Source organism: Zootoca vivipara, chromosome Z1 (genome assembly GCF_965207765.1).
Source record: "Zootoca vivipara chromosome Z1, rZooViv2.hap1.1, whole genome shotgun sequence".
NCBI lineage: Eukaryota > Metazoa > Chordata > Lepidosauria > Squamata > Lacertidae > Zootoca > Zootoca vivipara.
This window is the reverse complement of record NC_142583.1, coordinates 37,165,707-37,183,148: the sequence shown is the minus strand read 5'-3', so window position 1 is coordinate 37,183,148 and position 17,442 is coordinate 37,165,707. Positions and strand designations below refer to the sequence as shown.

Below are 17,442 nucleotides of genomic sequence, written 5' to 3'. Positions count from 1 at the left end.
TATATATATACAGTGGTACCTCGGTTTAAGTACACAATTGGTTCTGGAAGTCTGTACTTAACCTGAAGCGAAGTTTCCCATTGAAAGTAATGGAATGTGGATTAATCCGTTCCAGACGGGTCCGCAGAGTACTTAAACTGAAAGTACTCAAACCGAAGCATACTTAAACCGAGGTATGACTGTAAGTATAAATAAACTATACTGTTAGCATCAGTTGCACCCAACTTGCTTTGTTGAAGTCTGTTAACACATGGAGAGATTAACAGGAGAAGAAGCGCTTCCTTAGATATTCTGGGCCCAGGCCATTTAGCACCTTAAAACCAAGCACCTTGAACTCTGCCAGAAATTAACTTGCCACTAGTGGGATGCCTTAGGAACTAGCTTAACAAATCTCCAGGTATTAAGTCTGGCTGGTAATGTGACTGCTACATGGCAGATCCACTGAAGCTTCCAATTGGTCTTAAAAAGTAGTCTTACATTGAGTACATTGCAGTGATTAATTCATACTGAGCTTGTAACCTGCATGGTTATCTGCTCCTTCTCATGTACTGTATCCCAAATCTACCCTTGCACTCTAATATAAACTTTTGATGGAAGGGTCTGCAGATTATCAGAATTAATGATATTGGCTAGATGAATCCTGTATTGCAGAAGAGAATGGTCCTGCCCATAGCCACCACTTAAGCATCTGGGACCAATGCCAAGTCCAGAAACAATCCTGCATTTTATATAATCATGACAGCAACAAAACAGATCAGTCTCCTATCATTGCATAATGCACACCTTCTACTTATTTTATGACTATTGTTTGCCATCCCATTCTATAAAGTAAGGTGTGTTTTAGCCTCATGCCAGAAGCTTAACAAAGTGTTCAGCATCCATGCCACTTCCCCAATTGATATTGTCAACCCCATCCCTGAAAAAAACTTGTCTTTTCTCCTTAGAGAAGCTGTTTGCTGGAACACTACATGAGAGAATTAAGAAAGTTGTGGCTCCCAATGCAATTTTGCCTCACCTCCTCTCTGTCACCTCTGTGTTTAAGCTTTTATTATTATTATTAAATAGGCTACCTATCTCATCATGGATCTTCCACAACTAGACTTGTTTGTCCACCAGTCGTGTGGCAAAAACCCAGAGCGCACCCAGAACTCCCCCCTCCCAAGAATGCAGCGTCAGACCTGTTGCGTGCAAGCTAGTTGGGCAAGTGCCACTGAGCATCAGCAGAGTGCTTTCCCCTTTAGCACTTTGGCTCTGGAAACAATCTCCCACAGATCTGGGGCGTTTCTAGCCACGTTTGAAAACAACAATCCATCATTAATACAATCCGTATTCGTTTGTCATGAGTTAGGAATGTTAGTACTGTATTCCAACCTTGCCACTTTTGTGCTAGTCAAGGTCATCCAAAGTAAGAGGAGCTATTATGCCATTCTCATTCAATGTGCATCCCAGTCCTAGGCATCTTTACAGAGTAGCAAAGTGAGTTCAGTGGACTTACTCCAGTCACTATACGCAAGGGATGGAAGCTTGGAGTGTTTTTAGGGTTCAAGTCTGTCATCCCTGTAGTGGCAGAGGATTAAGACCTTGGTTCATGGAATCTAGTAACATATTATGTGAATCCTAACACACCTGCTTTCTTTAAGCAAGCTGTTGTCTATTTCCAGTCTCTAAAATGGAATCAATAAGGAGCAGGGGTACCAAATTGAATAAAACTTACATATAAGCATACTTAGTAGTAGATGGTAGAACATGTGCTTTGCCTGCAGAAGTTCTGGGGGTTCAATGCCTGGCAGGGCTGGGAAAGATTCCCTGCTTGGAAACCAGGCTGCCTGTCACTGTGCAGTGGTATTGTTGCTGTGTTCCTTTCTGAGCTCCCTGATCGGGCTCACTCAGTGTATTCACAATGCAGCTTTGGCAACCGGAGCCAGAGTCTGCCTTGCAGAGCTGCGATTGCTGAGGATACGAGTCGCTCTAGGACCCAGCAGCCACTTCCCCTTGCCTCTGTCACATCACATACTGCATTGCTATTAGTGCACATTGGCCGGGTTGCAGCCGCCGCCTGCTCCTCCTGTTGGATTCTCTGCGCTTGGCTTCCGAAGAGGTTGCCGGCACAGGAAAGGAAGGGGGCGAGGAGGGGAAGCCTGTTTCCTTTTGCTTTCCTTTATTTATTTTTTCTCCAACAGGCACCGCCGCACCCCTCTTAAGAGCCTTAACGCTACAGTGCGGCGCTGTTAGGGGCTCTTTTATCGCCCGGGAGATCAGCCCGGCTACGGCTGCCGGTGGGGTTGTGCATGCGCCTTCGCGGGAGCGCGGATGCATTTGGAGGAGGAGCAGCAGCAGCAGCAGCAGCAGCAGGGATTTGGATAGCTTAGGCGCCCTGTAGAAAGGCGTCCTCTTTGTGGGTGGGTTCTCCCCCCCCCTTAGCGCATCGTATTTAGTTGGGGATTCTGGCAGGGCTTTGGGAGAGGGGGGCGGGGGTGCCCTGGCACCGAGCGGAACAGACGCGCCGTCGTCCCCACCTCCCTCTCTTCAGTAGCTCCGAGCGGAGTGACTGAGGGGGGGACGCGGCCAGCGGCGTCCTCTCCCCCCCCGCCTCCCCAGCACCGCTTTCCCCGAGGCGGGCGCGCGCCTAAGGCTGAATGGAAGCAGCCTGGAGGCTTGGCGGCCTCTCAGCGGCTCATGACGGGCGTCCCCGAGGCGGGAGGTGTTGAGCAGGGGCTCTGTGAGAGGGCGCGAGGGATGCTTGGTGGTGCCTGCGCGCGCGTGACTTAAGAAGGCGACCTGCTGCCTCTCCTCTCCTCCCCCCCCCCCATGGGCACGGAGTCCCCGGCACAGCTTGGCGCTACTACAGCTGCTGCTGCTGTTGCTTGGATGAAGGTGGCGTCTTTTTAACGCCCAGCCGCTGAGGGACCGCAGTCTCCCGCCCTCTTTTTTTTTTGGCGGGATGCTGAGCTAAAGGATCCCCTCGCGCTCGGGCATCTCTTTGGGCAGGGCGCGTGTGGAGGCTTGAGGGGGGGAGAAGCAGCGGTGTCGCTTGCGAGAGGAGGGTTTATATTGTACTGGGCTGCGGTGTGGGCGACACGGCTCTCCAATGGCCTGCCCGCGGAGGAACATTGAGTTGGAGCATTTCGAGGAGAGGGACAAAAGGCAACAGCGCTCGAGCTCCCGGCGCGGCGGAGGGGGCAGCTCCACTTGCAGCAGCAGCTCGGGCCCCAAAGGGAACGGGCTCATCCCGAGCCCCGCGCACAGCGCCCACTGCAGCTTCTACCGCACGCGCACCTTGCAGGCCCTCAGCTCGGAGAAGAAGGCGAAGAAGGCGCGCTTCTACCGCAATGGAGACAAGTACTTCAAGGGCTTGGTCTACCCCATCTCCAGCGACCGATTCCGCTCCTTCGACGCCCTCCTTGTCGAGCTCACCAGGTCTCTGTCGGACAATGTCAGTCTGCCCCAGGGCGTCCGCACCATCTACACCATCGACGGCAGCCGGAAACTCTCCAACCTCGACGAGCTGGTGGACGGTAAGCAGGAGCACGAAACACCTGCGCCCAAGTGGGGCGGGGAAGACCCTAATCGGTCGTCAGGGGGCGTTTTCACAACAGATCTCTTGCTGTTACCCACGATTTCTGGATGATGTCACCCTGTTCCAGCTGATTCTCATTGCCTCTGTTAATGAGCGAGGCTGCTCTCTGGCTCAGAGGTTCCCATGCTCGCACACACCCACTCGATCCGGGTAGGCGCTCCTGCTCTTGAATGGCCTGGGATGTAGGCAGCTACCGGTATCAATGGTCATCAGGGGATCTGCAGCACGCTCCTTAGCTGAGAAGGCATAAAAGAGCTGAAAAATAACCCCACCTTTCCCATGCAGCACTCCCTTGATCTAAAATTTGAATCCCCGTGTGTTTAAAATGCCATTAGAGCAATGCAGGTGTGTGTGGAGATGGAGAAAAACGAGTTTAGTATCACTTGTGAAAACAGCTGGGGTCTAAAAAAAACAAGTGTTGGAAATCTTGTGTATGGTGTATGTATGGTATAGTCAACAGTCAGTCTTCCAGGTTGAGTCGCTCTAGTTTTACATGGTGCACAAATAGTAGTTGCAGGCTTCAAATCAAATTAAATTTCAGAATTAACTGCTGATCCCTAAACTCATTCCCTTCCAGTACCGTCATTTATTTTTTCTTATTTTTATTTGCACACAGTGCACATTGGACCTTTTTAAAGGACTGATACAAGTAGATTCATATTGTTTTAGGAAAGCTTGTTGAGCAAGAGGCTACAAATATATATGAAATATATTTGGTGGTGGGCAGGGAAAGGTCATTGTAATTCTATTTAGCATAAAGTACTGTAGGTAAGATGGTTATTTGGGAGCTCATTCTCATTTCACTACTTTGTATATGGAACTGCAAAACATAGCAAAAACAAACGGATGCCTTCTTTATATTCTGGTTCCAAAGGGGATTAGGAAGGTAATGCCCAATTTATATATTAAGTCCAAAACTACACACTTGTATGTAGATCCTTGCAGTACATTTAAGCAGCTTTTTATATACCCATAAGGCACTAATGACATTAAAGGTAAAGGTAAAGGGGCCCCTGACCATCAGGTCCAATCGTGTCCGACTCTGGGGTTGCAGCGCTCATCTCGCTCTATAGGCCGAGGGAGCCGGCGTTTGTCCGCAGACAGCTTCCGGGTCATGTGGCCAGCATGACAAAGCTGCTTCTGGTGAACCAGAGCAGTGCACGGAAATGCCGTTTACCTTCCTGCCGGAGCGGTCCCTATTTATCTACTTGCACTTTGATGTGGTTTTGAACTGCTAGGTGGGCAGGAGCTGGGACCGAGCAACGGGAGCTCACCCCATTGCAGGGATTCGAACCGGCGACCTTCTGATCAGCAAGCCCTAGACTCTGTGGTTTAACCCACAGCGCCACCTGGGTCCCTTAATGACATTAAAACTGACCATTATTGAGCAAATTAAATATGCAAGCTTTTGGCCTAGGCAAGATTCTTCTTCTGGAAAGTGTGCTCAAGGTCCTCATGCACTGTATAGAACAAAGGCTTTCAGATTTAAAACAAAAAAAACCCACCTGGAATTGGGGAACTAAAAGTCAGTATCAAATTATCTTGTACCAGTTTGGCAGCAACATTGTTAGTTTATCATTGTTGATGACTTAGTTGCCATAATACTCTGTAAAGTGCACGTCTCCTATTTTATAGCTTCAGTAGCACCTTAAAGACCAACTAAGTTTATATTTTGGTATGAGCTTTCGTGTGCATGCACACTTCTTCAGATCTGAAGAAGTGTGCATGCACACGAAAGCTCATACCAAAATATAAACTTAGTTGGTCTTTAAGGTGCTACTGAAGGAATTTTTTTATTTTGCTTCGACTCAGACCAACACGGCTACCTACCTGTAACTATTTTATAGCTGTTGGAGATTGAGCTGCTACACCTATGTTTTTACAATATGATTATAAATAAATATAATTATAATATAATTTTAAAATATAATTCTGACATGCCCAAATAAGGATGCAGGCAATGGACATGCAATCCACCTTTATGTTCCTCAGGTCCTTAACTATGAATAATTTTTGGATTTCAAAGTAGGGTTTTTTCCCTCATCATGTTGCCCGTATAACTTTATTGTAGTCCATTGGTCAGACAAATGGTCAGCAGTCTGTTGGTGCTGGCATCTACCAATTAAAGGGCAACAGCATGGCCATGGGGGAGATGGGCTGCAGAACTATGACTCAAAAGTACAATGATGGCCATAGGTGGTCCCTGGCCTACTGCTTGACAAACACTGAATAAGCAGTCTGCATAACTATGGTGAAAGGCAGTGTGTTTGTAGATTTATAAAGGGAAATCAGATGCAAGTGACAAGATTGCTGCCTAATAACTGGAAAAGTCCACCTACTCTTCAATTCTTGAACTCCTACATCATTGTCTTCCTTTCTTGCTTTTGCTGAGCTCTCACCTTAAAAGCTTGCTCAAACAAATACTATACAGGTATTTCTTTGCTTGAACAATTGGCTAGTAAAACATTTTGTTTCAACTCTAGAAATGACAGTCAGAATTTTGATTGTGTTCCAAGAGCCTTTATAATTTATAATTTGGGAAGATTTTTTTAAAAAAAATGCAGTCCCATGCATTGTTACTCAAAAATAAGACCCACTAAGACCAATGTAATTGTATTTAGGATTTAGTGCATTACTGAATGTAGATTTCCCTTTCTGCATGGGAGATTTTACTCATACTTATGAGGAATGACTACAAAACTTAAAGACTAACCGATTTATTATGGCATAAATTTTAGTGGACTGCAGTCTTTTTCATCAGATGCATGAAGTGTTACCTTGAGTCAAGGAGGTGTGTGTAGATCTATCAAATGAGGTCAGCTGAGCTGAGTAGTTAATGTGTACAATAGCCATGCCATGTGGAGAATGTACAAATAGTTTGTCCATTAGAAGTAAATTATGCACATTTCCCAGTCAATATACACAGTCTCCAACAGGCCTTGGGGAATGTGCATTCTCTGGGCAATATGGACATTCTGCAGTCAACATATATACTCTCCAAGAAGCATGCAGTTTGCTCATATACAGTCTGGATATGAATGGATGCTCTAGTGTGTGTATGTATGTATGTATGTATGTATGTATGTATGTATGTATGTATGTATGTATGCATGTATGTATGTATATGTTTGTGTATATGTATACACACACACACACACATGCACGCTAGGGGCTGTGCCCCTGCTCTCTCTGCTTATCCCCCCTGCCACTCCTTCCATATCAACCTCCTAGACCAGGCATCCCCAAACCTCGGCCGTCCAGATGTTTTGGACTACAATTCCCATCTTCCACGACCTCTGGTCCTGTTAGCTAGGGATCATGGGAGTTGTAGGCCAAAAGATCTGGAGGGCCGCTGTTTGGGGATGCCTGCCCTAGAGCTTCCCCTTCTGACTCCATGCAACTACTGAGTTCCCTTTCCCCCTTTCCAACCCCATTCTGCAGCCCCCTTTGCATAAACACCATTATCACATCCATCCCCTTTTACCTACCTCCTCCTCCTCCCTTTTTAAATTTTCCCTTGCACTTGGTCCACCCCCTACTCATTTTCTGTAGCGGCCCTTTGCACACACACCCTGGAGCGATACATATTACTGTATCTTTAAGATGAACAGAATATCGAGAGCAAGCCTATCAATGGACTTGTTCAGTTAGAGAAGGCCAAGTTCAGTTGTTGGATGTTGTTCCTAGCTGAGTGTGTGTTTGTTAAAAACCTGTTCTGGAACTTCATGTTAAACATAACACATAATACCAGGAGTAAAATACAATGCATGAAATTAAATTCTCTACTGTTGTTTTAAGCCATCACTTTCCCCTTCTCATTGACCAGGCGTCGGCAACGTTCTCTGCCCATGGGCCGGAGGATTCCCACGGACTATTGTCCGTGGGCCGGACATGGGCTGCACAGGCACAGAAGCGATTTCCAGTGCCGTGCTGCCCATGTCTGGAACACCGGAAATGGCTTCTGTGCATGTCCGCGACTACGCAGAAGCGATTTCCGGTGCTGGCTGCCCATTTCCAAAATGTCTGCAGCGCCAGAAATCGCTTCTGCAGCTGCGTAGACGCGATTTCCAGCGCCGGTCAGCGAGTCCCTGTGCCGCGTTGCGCTGGTTTACCGCAGCGCGCGGGGGACTTGCCGAGTGGGTGGCTCGGTTCATGGGCAGCCCATGGGGCGGATAAACAGCATCCATGGGCAATATCCAGCCCATGGGCCAGAGGTTACCAATGCCTGTCATTGACCCTCACTTCTTGCTCCTATGCCACAGCCGCTGCTGCTGTTCCAACACACCTTCTCTCTCACTTCCCTACCCCACGCCAACTTCATGCAAATTGAGGGTTGTGATGAGGTATGACAAATCCTCCAATGGGGATTACACTCTGAGTACATGCAAATCAAGGATTGTGATGCAGCACTACAAATCCTCCAATACAGGCTGTATGATTACACAGTTACATTTTTATTATATGTAAAATGTGTGTGCAAGTGCATGTAAATGGAGTCCCACTATGAATGCAGATGTGACTGTATCTGCAACCCTGTTTCTTTTTCATCACTGCTTAGAAGGAGAGAGGAGGGTCAAATCTTCCCCCACCCCTCTCAGCAGGAACAGCTGAACAATGTTTTATGTCAGCAAGAAGGCACACTACAAGTAACACAGTTAGATAGTTGACTGCCTTCCAGCAACAGGTTGCCTACTTCTGAGTAGGGCTGGGCGATATATCAATATATCGTCCAAAACTGTTTTGAAGTTCACATCGTGCTTATTGTTTCATAATATTTGAGCTGGCAATATATCGTGAATCACAATGTGTGTAAGGGCTTGGCGATATCTGATTTTCAACATCAAAATAACTCACCAGCTAAACTTTGTGATAACTCACCAACTAAACACTGCGATGTTATCAGCAGCTAAACCTCACAATACCACCAGCTAAATATTGTGATATACCACAATGTCTGAAATAAGGATGGAGCTATACAGAGCGAACAGGACAATGTCCTGGCAACTGCTACTACTTAGGGGTCTAAATGGATAAATGACAATATTATTAATAATCAAACACTCTGAATGTACACAATGGCCATTTGTAAGGCACATTAACCACTCAACTCACACCTAATCTAATGTACATGTTTATCTGCAAATAGAATATTTGCAATAAAAGTATCTTCCTTTATATTTTACTCTAATGGTTGCAATGGTAAAGCAATCTGTTCATCTTCTTTTATAGTTAACTTTAACATGTTGCAATTGGAAATTGTCATAAGTATAATAGTTTAGAAAGAAATGTGCAATAATGTATTATCATTCCAGATACTGTGATTCTCACTTCCTATGTGGGTTGCTAGTGATTTTCTTTATACACAGATTTTGATTCAACTTTTATTATTGAGCTGGGAGTATATAGTGTATCCTATACCTGACTGGTTCTTTTGGGGCAAAGGGGCAATTTCCCAAGTTATGAGATATCTCTGATAACCTAAAAAGATGCCATGTTGATTTCATGCCTCAGTCTTTATTCACTAGTTCTATGATCTGCCAATATACTTGGCATCTGTAGAGACACCAAATGCCATTAAAAACAGGCATATTGATAAGCCATATGGGGGGATTTCTTTTCTCTAATGAGTAGTAGTACTATGAAGCATTATTTCATATTTTAACAAGAAAAGGTTGCTCTGATACTCAGTCAAGAGGAGGGTGGAACATTTTTTGGGGACCAATTAAATACTTACTATTAGACTGACAGATTTGGCATATTGTCGCTCACAACTTGTGCACATCATTAATTCATATCCAGATATAATGTTTGTTGGTCACAAACAGCTTTCAGTCTTGTTAAAATGACTGGATACTACTTTAAACTGTCATGAATCTGTCTTCTAACTGGTGAAAAGACATGATAACCTCCTTAAAAAGAAACCAGCAGTTGAATTGCCTCTGAAGTAACAAATAAGGTAGTTAACAGTTTGACTATTATACTATTTGAATGTGGGAGCTTAGTTGTAAGCTTCATGTAGGGGATTATCGTGGAGTGATCAAGAAAAAAATACATATGAGAAAAATTAGTGCTAATGTTGTTGTTTAGTCGTTTAGTCGTGTCCGACTCTTCGTGACCCCATGGACCATAGCACGCCAGGCACTCCTGTCTTCCACTGCCTCCCGCAGTTTGGTCAAACTCATGTTCGTAGCTTCGAGAACACTGTCCAACCATCTTGTCCTCTGTCGTCCCCTTCTCCTAGTGCCCTCAATCTTTCCCAACATCAGGGTCTTTTCCAAGGATTCTTCTCTTCTCATGAGGTGGCCAAAGTATTGGAGCCTCAGCTTCACGATCTGTCCTTCCAGGGAGCACTCAGGGCTGTGATTTCCTTAAGAATGGATAGGTTTGATCTTCTAGCAGTCCATGGGACTCTCAAGAGTCTCCTCCAGCACCATAATTCAAAAGCATCAATTCTTCGGCGATCAGCCTTCTTTATGGTCCAGCTCTCACTTCCATACATCACTACTGGGAAAACCATAGCTTTAACTATACGGACCTTTGTCGGCAAGGTGATGTCTCTGCTTTTTAAGATGCTGTCTAGGTTTGTCATTGCTTTTCTCCCAAGAAGCAGGCGTCTTTTAATTTCGTGACTGCTGTCACCATCTGCAGTGATCAAGGAGCCCAAGAAAGTAAAATCTCTCACTGCCTCCATTTCTTCCCCTTCTATTTGCCAGGAGGTGATGGGACCGGTGGCCATGATCTTGGTTTTTTTGATGTTGAGCTTCAGACCATATTTTGCGCTCTCCTCTTTCACCCTCATTAAAAGGTTCTTTAATTCCTCCTCGCTTTCTGCCATCAAGGTTGTGTCATCTGCATATCTGAGGTTGTTGATATTTCTTCCGGCAATCTTAATTCCGGTTTGGGATTCATCTAGTCCAGCCTTTCGCACGATGAATTCTGCATATAAGTTAAATAAGCAGGGAGACAATATACAACCTTGTCGTACTCCTTTCCCAATTTTGAACCAATCAGTTGTTCCATATCCAGTTCTAACTGTAGCTTCTTGTCCCACATAGAGATTTCTCAGGAGACAGATGAGGTGATCAGGCACTCCCATTTCTTTGAGAACTTGCCATAGTTTGCTGTGGTCGACACAGTCAAAGGCTTTTGCATAGTCAATGAAGCAGAAGTAGACGTTTTTCTGGAACTCTCTAGCTTTCTCCATAATCCAGCGCATGTTTGCTATTTGGTCTCTGGTTCCTCTGCCCTTTCGAAATCCAGCTTGCACTTCTGGGAGTTCTCGGTCCACATACTGCCTAAGCCTGCCTTGTAGAATTTTGAGCATAACCTTGCTAGCGTGTGAAATGAGCGCAATTGTGCGGTAGTTGGAGCATTCTTTGGCACTGCCCTTCTTTGGAATTGGGATGTAGACTGATCTTCTCCAATCCTCTGGCCATTGCTGAGTTTTCCAAACTTGCTGGCATATTGGGTGTAGCACCTTAACAGCATCATCTTTTAAAATTTTAAATAGTTCAGCTGGAATATCATCACTTCCACTGGCCTTGTTATTAGCAGTGCTTTCTAAGGCCCATTTGACTTCACTCTCCAAGATGTCTGGCTCAAGGTCAGCAACCACACTACCTTGTCATCTCATTTTTGACCACATCCAGCTTACCTCCATCCATGGTTCTTACATTCCAGGTTCCTATGCAATATTTTTCTTTACAGCATCGGACTTTCCTTTCGCTTCCAGGCATATCCGCAACTGAGCGTCCTTTCGGCTTTGGCCCAGCCGCTTCATCAGCTCTGAATCTACTTGTACTTGTCCTCCGCTCTTCCTCAGTAGCATGTTGGACGCCTTCCGACCTGAGGGGCTCATCTTCCAGCGTCATAACTTTTATATGCCTGTTGTCTTTGTCCATGGAGTTTTCTTGGCAGGGATACTGGAGTGGCTTGCCAGTTCCTTCTCCAGGTGGATCACGTTTAGTCAAAACTCTCCACTATGACCTGTCCATCTTGGGTGGCCCTGCATGGCATAGCTCATAGCTTCTCCGAGTTATTCAAGCCCCTTCGCCACGACAAGGCATTGATCCATGAAGGGGATTAGTGCTAATACATTATGTTAAACCACTAGTAAATATTTTCTAGGAACATTCTCTTGCATCCTGCGGACTCAGAAAGCATGAGTTCTTAAAAACATTTGTATCCTGTAGAAAAAACTAAATTTCAGTATATCTTTTGATACATAATTCCTAGTCTAAGGTAGGAAATCTTTTGACTGTCCTTAAAGCTTCACTGCTCAGACAGGTGTATCTCTTGGGGTACTGAAAATAGAAGGGGAACTCTGAGAGCTGTGAAAGCAGAACTGCTGCAGTCAACACTGCAACAGTCTCAGAAATCAATAAAAACTGTTATTGTAGCTTTCAACAGGAAACACTAGCTGCTTTTTTCGGGGAGGGGGGGGAGAAGCTGTTTCTAATGAGTTCTACAATGTAATGGAAGTGCAAGGGCTTATATCTTGTAGCATTTGATAAAGTGACAAAAGCTCATGCCATCATTACATACAGTCATACCTCGGTTTAAGTACGCCTCGGTTTGAGTATTTTCAGTTTAAGTACTCCGCGGACCCGTCTGGAAGGGATTAATCCACTTTCCATTACTTTCAATGGGAAAGTTCGCTTCAGGTTAAGTACGCTTCAGGTTAAGTACGGACTTCCGGAACCAATTACACTCATACCTTGGGCTAAGTACGCTTCAGGTTGAGTACTCCGCGGACCCGTCTGGAACAGATTAATCCACTTTCCATTGCTTTCAGTGGGAAAGTTCACTTCAGGTTAAGTATGCTTCAGGTTAAGTACAGACTTTTGGGACTGTCACAGGGGATGCGTTGCGACTACTCTAGAGTAACAACTCTCCAGACCTTTGCCTTTTCATGCTTTTATTAAGTGCAGGTTATTTACAGTGCTAGAGCTATACAGGACACATGCTCTCAGTCGGACCCAGAACCCTGGAATGGCGCGTTTCGCGTCTTCTTCCAACATAAGAGTCTGGGCACCCCAAATCTCCTCCCTTGCTTCCTCCTGCGTAATTCCGGAACCGAAGGGAAAAAGGGTCTCCTTTCCATGTTTTCCTTCTCCCCCTCTTCCCCCTCTCTCTCTTCCTCTCCCTCGTGCAGCAGAGGCTCTGCTATCCTGCCAGAGCCCCGTCTCCTCTCTCCTCCTTCCTCACTGGACTCTTCCCCCTCCCCGCTGGCACCGCTGCTGGTTGAGGAACTGCTTCTCAGGATGGGGGGGGCTCTCTGTACTCTTTCCCCCTCACAGGAACCAATTGTGTTTGTAAACCAAGGTACCACTGTGTCTTGAGGCACCTTCAATATTATGCTTTTTGTTTTGTTTAATGGTGGTTTTAATGTATGTGCTTGTTACTTTATTGTTGTAAGCCACCTTGAGCTGCTTTTGTAAGAATAGCAACTAATAAGTTTAATAAATAAATAATTTATCAGTCCTTAAAATGCTACAGGAGTCTCTTGCTTCTGTTTTAAGGATGATTCTAACCCTGATAACTAAGTAGTGTATTGCCTCATACTGGTTGACCCATAGGTCTAATCCAGTATACTCTTCTTCTGTTCTCGTTAGAAACAGTCTACTTAAAGAGAGAAAAAGAAGTATGTTAGTACTTCTGTAGGTCGACTAGGGAAAAAAATAATGTTAATATGGCAAAGCAAAACATGTTTACATTTCTGCAGCAAGTGAGTGGCATTTAGGACTACAGTATGCATATTATGCATTGTTGCTGCTGCTGTTGTTGTTAAAGCCTTTGCTTAGCTGTAGGGTAGCTTGGTCACTTAAAAAATCTTAAAGAAACTCAAGAGAGAAAACGAAGAGGTCAGCAGGCAAGATGTTTAAGGAGAAATGTGTTGTCCTGTTCCTTAAATCTTCTACAATATAGGAGTTAGACTGTTAAAGCAATTGAAGTGGATTCTTTCAGCAGAAGAAACTCATTGTGTAAGCACAGCCTGACGCTTAAAGATGACAATGAGATGACGAAAGTGGAATGACATTTCCACTTTCTGTGGTGTTTCAATTTTTTATTTTTTATTTTTACTTCAGATGGTGCTTCCAGAAGAATTGTGTATGTTTTCCTAGACTATTTAACATCCTCGTGTGCTGGCATATTATGACAAGGCAGCCTGTTACTAAAGATGGAAACCAGCAAGAATAACTACTGTATATTCCTGCGTATAAGACTACTTTTTAACCCAGGAAAATCTTCTCAAAAGTCAGGGGTTGTCTTATACGCCAGGTCGTATTTCTTATACGGCGGGTATATCCCAAACTCTATATTTTAACTGGAAAAGTTGGGGGTCGTCTTATACACCCAGTCGTCTTATATGCCGGAATATACGGTAGTTGACATTTTGCTCAGAACTAAAGCAGTTCTGAATAGAGTCATGTCTTGCTAATGTTGAGGGTCAGTCATTTGTATGTGCATGATTTATATTGGGAGTAAAATGCAAGGTTTGCTTCAAAGTGCTTGTGTTACTAGAACATTAGCATACCTCCATTGGCAACTTTCACTCTTTGTCTTAAGAAGCTCCTAATGTTTAATTCAGTGGCAGATGGCATCAACAATATTTTTGACAAGAACCCCCCTAGTGTTAGTGACATAAATTTTTGCCTGACGAGTCATGAGCAGTATTGTTGAGACACATGTTTCTGTTTCCCCCTCATGTTCAGAAACCACAATAATTTTGTGCCTTATCTAATCCACACTCTTTATAGGATGCAATATTGTATGGATGAATAAAAGCCAGCAATTTTCCTGAATTTTTTTTTTACAATTTCTTTACAGTGGAACTCTGGAATACCTCATGTCAATGAATACAATCCTCTTGGTGCAGGAGAGGGAGTCCGTATGTAAATATTCTAATCATAGGGGCAGGTGGTAGGAACAAAGATTGTATAACATCTCAAAATTGATTTATTTGTCTGTAGCTATATCTCTGCATAAAAAGACATTAGTCAAAAACTGCCAGCATCATCCTACATCCTTTGCTGATATATATGCATTGTAAATATCAGACTGTCAACATCTTCATATCTCTGCCAAAATGCTTCAACAGAATGGCAGACACTCCTTCAGGATAGTCTGGATGGTTTCAGATGGTTACTAACAGTGTACTATTAGTATACTACTAGTTCTGTAGTTCTCATACTTGGTTTTGTCTTGAGCCTTAGTACATATTTGAGTCCATATAATATCCATAGTTGACACTTGAGTGTCAAATTTGTGCATTTTACTGTACTTATTTAAAGGGGATTCATTTGAAATATTGTTTGTTTACTTTCTACAAGCATATTGCTACATGTGGCAACTTGGGATATTGTTCACAAATATGATGTAAGTGGATAATGGCTTGCCTAATCTAAAATTTAGGGACGCAGGTGGCGCTGTGGGTTAAACCACAGAGCCTAGGGCTTGCCGATCAGAAGGTTGACGGTTCGAATCCCTGCAACGGGGTGAACTCCTGTTGCTCGGTCCCAGCTCCTGCCAACCTAGCAGTTCGAAAGCACGACAAAGTGCAAGTAGATAAATAGGTACCACTACAGCGGGAAGGTAAACGGCATTTCCGAGTGCTGCTCTGGTTTGCCAGAAGCGGCTTTGTCATGTTGGCCACATGACCTGGAAGCTGTACACCGGCTCCCTTGGCCAATAACGTGAGATGAGCGCTGCAACCCCAGAGTCAGTCATGACTGGACCTAATGGTCAGGGGTCCCTTTACCTTTAATCTAAAATCTGACCTTTGCAAACACTCATATATAAATCTTTCTAGTTTTCCAGCAAATTGTAAATGTATCTGAGTGGTAGATAGAAAAAAATCACTTCATGAGAGATTTTGGAAATGGGAACCATAAAAAAACTAAGAATATCTAAATAGGTTTGGACTGAGGACCTTTCATCTCCTATTTAAAGATACATTTGTTTATTTGAAATGTATGGCTAAATCATCTGCCATGCTTAAATTTGCATCGCAAGCCTATAACACATTTCTTAGCATCATTGAACCCAGTGTAACCAATGCATAAAAATATTTCATTAGCAAAAGCATAAATGTTGACTATAGCCCAAGAGAGAAATTATTTCTGCAAATTGATGTTAGCTTTCTGAGGGGAATTAATAAGTGCAGCATCGGGGGGGGGGGATCTGAAAGTGAAGAGCCTTTGAGATTAAAATCATATGTTTAAAAACCACTGGAATGTTTATGCAGACTACAGCATCTACTGCATAATAAACTATATAATCAAATTCAGTGTTTTTATGTGTACAAGATATATAAAATGTGGTCATGAATAAGTAGGTTTCCCTTGGAGCGTAACATTATATTTGTGTTCTATAGGATGGGGGGTTAGGGGGAGGAACCAAATGCTAGCAATTTCCATTTATAAACCAACACAGTCACCTGTTTCGGAGATGATAAAATTGTTGGTGCAATCCTCAGCACATAGCTACTCAAAAGTAAGTCCCAGGGAACTGGGTATAGGATTGCAGCTTCAGATACAGTGGTACCTCTGCTTACGAATAACTCTACTCACGAATGTTTCTACTTACCAACAGAGCTCCGTCCGCCATCTTGGATGCGGTTTAGATAGGATTTTTTCTACTTACGAATTTTTAGATAGGGTTGCTTCGACTTACGAATTTTTTCTCCCAATGCATTCCTATGGGATTCGACTTACAAATTTTTTCGACTTACGAATGTGCGTTCGGAACGCATTAAATTCGTAAGTAGAGGTACCACTGTAGTTACGTCTTTTCATAGCTTACACACTTATGTCTGAAACATCAGCCTGGCCTTTTTTCCAAGGTGAAAAGGGCTGCAATCCTGCTTTATGTGATTATCATAATTTGCACTTCTCTTAACCTGTTCCATGAGGATTTGACTTGCTAGCTTATCCAAGCAAGTCAGTTGTTTACAATGTTTCAGAGTTGAAATACTACTAGGAGAGCAAATCTAAGGCTCTTAATGCATGTAACTGAAACAAATGTGATAATAAATACAACTGAATAAACCTTATTCCAAAGTACCATATGGAAACAAATATAATTGGCTGAGTACTCACTACAATCCATTTAAACTTAAAACACTTGCGTTTTTTCTAAACTTAGTCCTATAAGCATTAATGGAACCAGTCTGTCTTAAATCCAAGCACTCTGGCTTATAAAAATGATGGACAATCATTTTAGCACTCCTTCTTAATTATCACTTTACTTTCTCTACAGGGCCTGGAATTTGCAAAATTCTGTCCAAAAGTACTTTGGCATGCATGGTGTCAAGTAGATTTATGCATCTGAACTATTATTACTGTGAAATTGCTACATTTAAAAAATTGGACAACTTTATTGTCACCCATGTATATTAATCCATTTTAATTAATCTCACCCACAGATGCAAAGGATATGTTTGGGGGGCTATGCTCAAACCATATAGGATTGCACTGTTCTTAGAAATAAGTATCACTGTAGCTTCGGTAACAATTGTCTATCATTTGATTGCTAGACTTACAGGGACAGACTTCGGTCTATCAGATTTCAACGGTGCTCTGCATGAAGCCAAAATTCACTTCCTCTCTGCCTCTCACCTTCCGTTCTGCTCAGTTCACTACGCAGTGCTCTCTATATAGGGTTGGCTCCTAGTGCAGTGCAACCACTCCTAGTGCAGTGCAACCGCCCTGGGTACCATCTGGGGAGGTGACATCGCCCCCGACCCTGGGACACAGCGCTCACCGCACACCCCCGGCACACACTGCGCCCCCGGGACGCGTGCCAGCCATGCCCCCGGATGTACGCCGCTCCTGGTGCCAGAGCAGGTAGCTTCACCACTGAGT

General features: G+C 43.9%; 1 protein-coding gene across 7 annotated transcripts in view; it reads left to right on the top strand.

The window, feature by feature from the left end:
* The first annotated feature begins 2,031 nt into the window (after positions 1–2,031).
* DCLK2 (doublecortin like kinase 2) overlaps positions 2,032–17,442 on the top strand; it is an 84,458-nt gene continuing 69,047 nt past the window's right edge. For 4 of the 7 annotated variants that reach the window (XR_004692494.2, XR_015947889.1, XM_035113963.3 and 1 more), the window contains exon 1: positions 2,032–3,515. Coding sequence is in view for 4 of the 7 variants with exons in the window: in XM_035113963.3 (XP_034969854.1) it covers positions 3,089–3,515 (427 nt within the window). In the remaining 3 variants the exon portion in view is untranslated. The remainder of the gene's footprint in view (positions 3,516–17,442) is intronic. The other 3 variants (XR_015947890.1, XM_035113964.3, XM_088661096.1) reach the window with 1 other exon arrangement.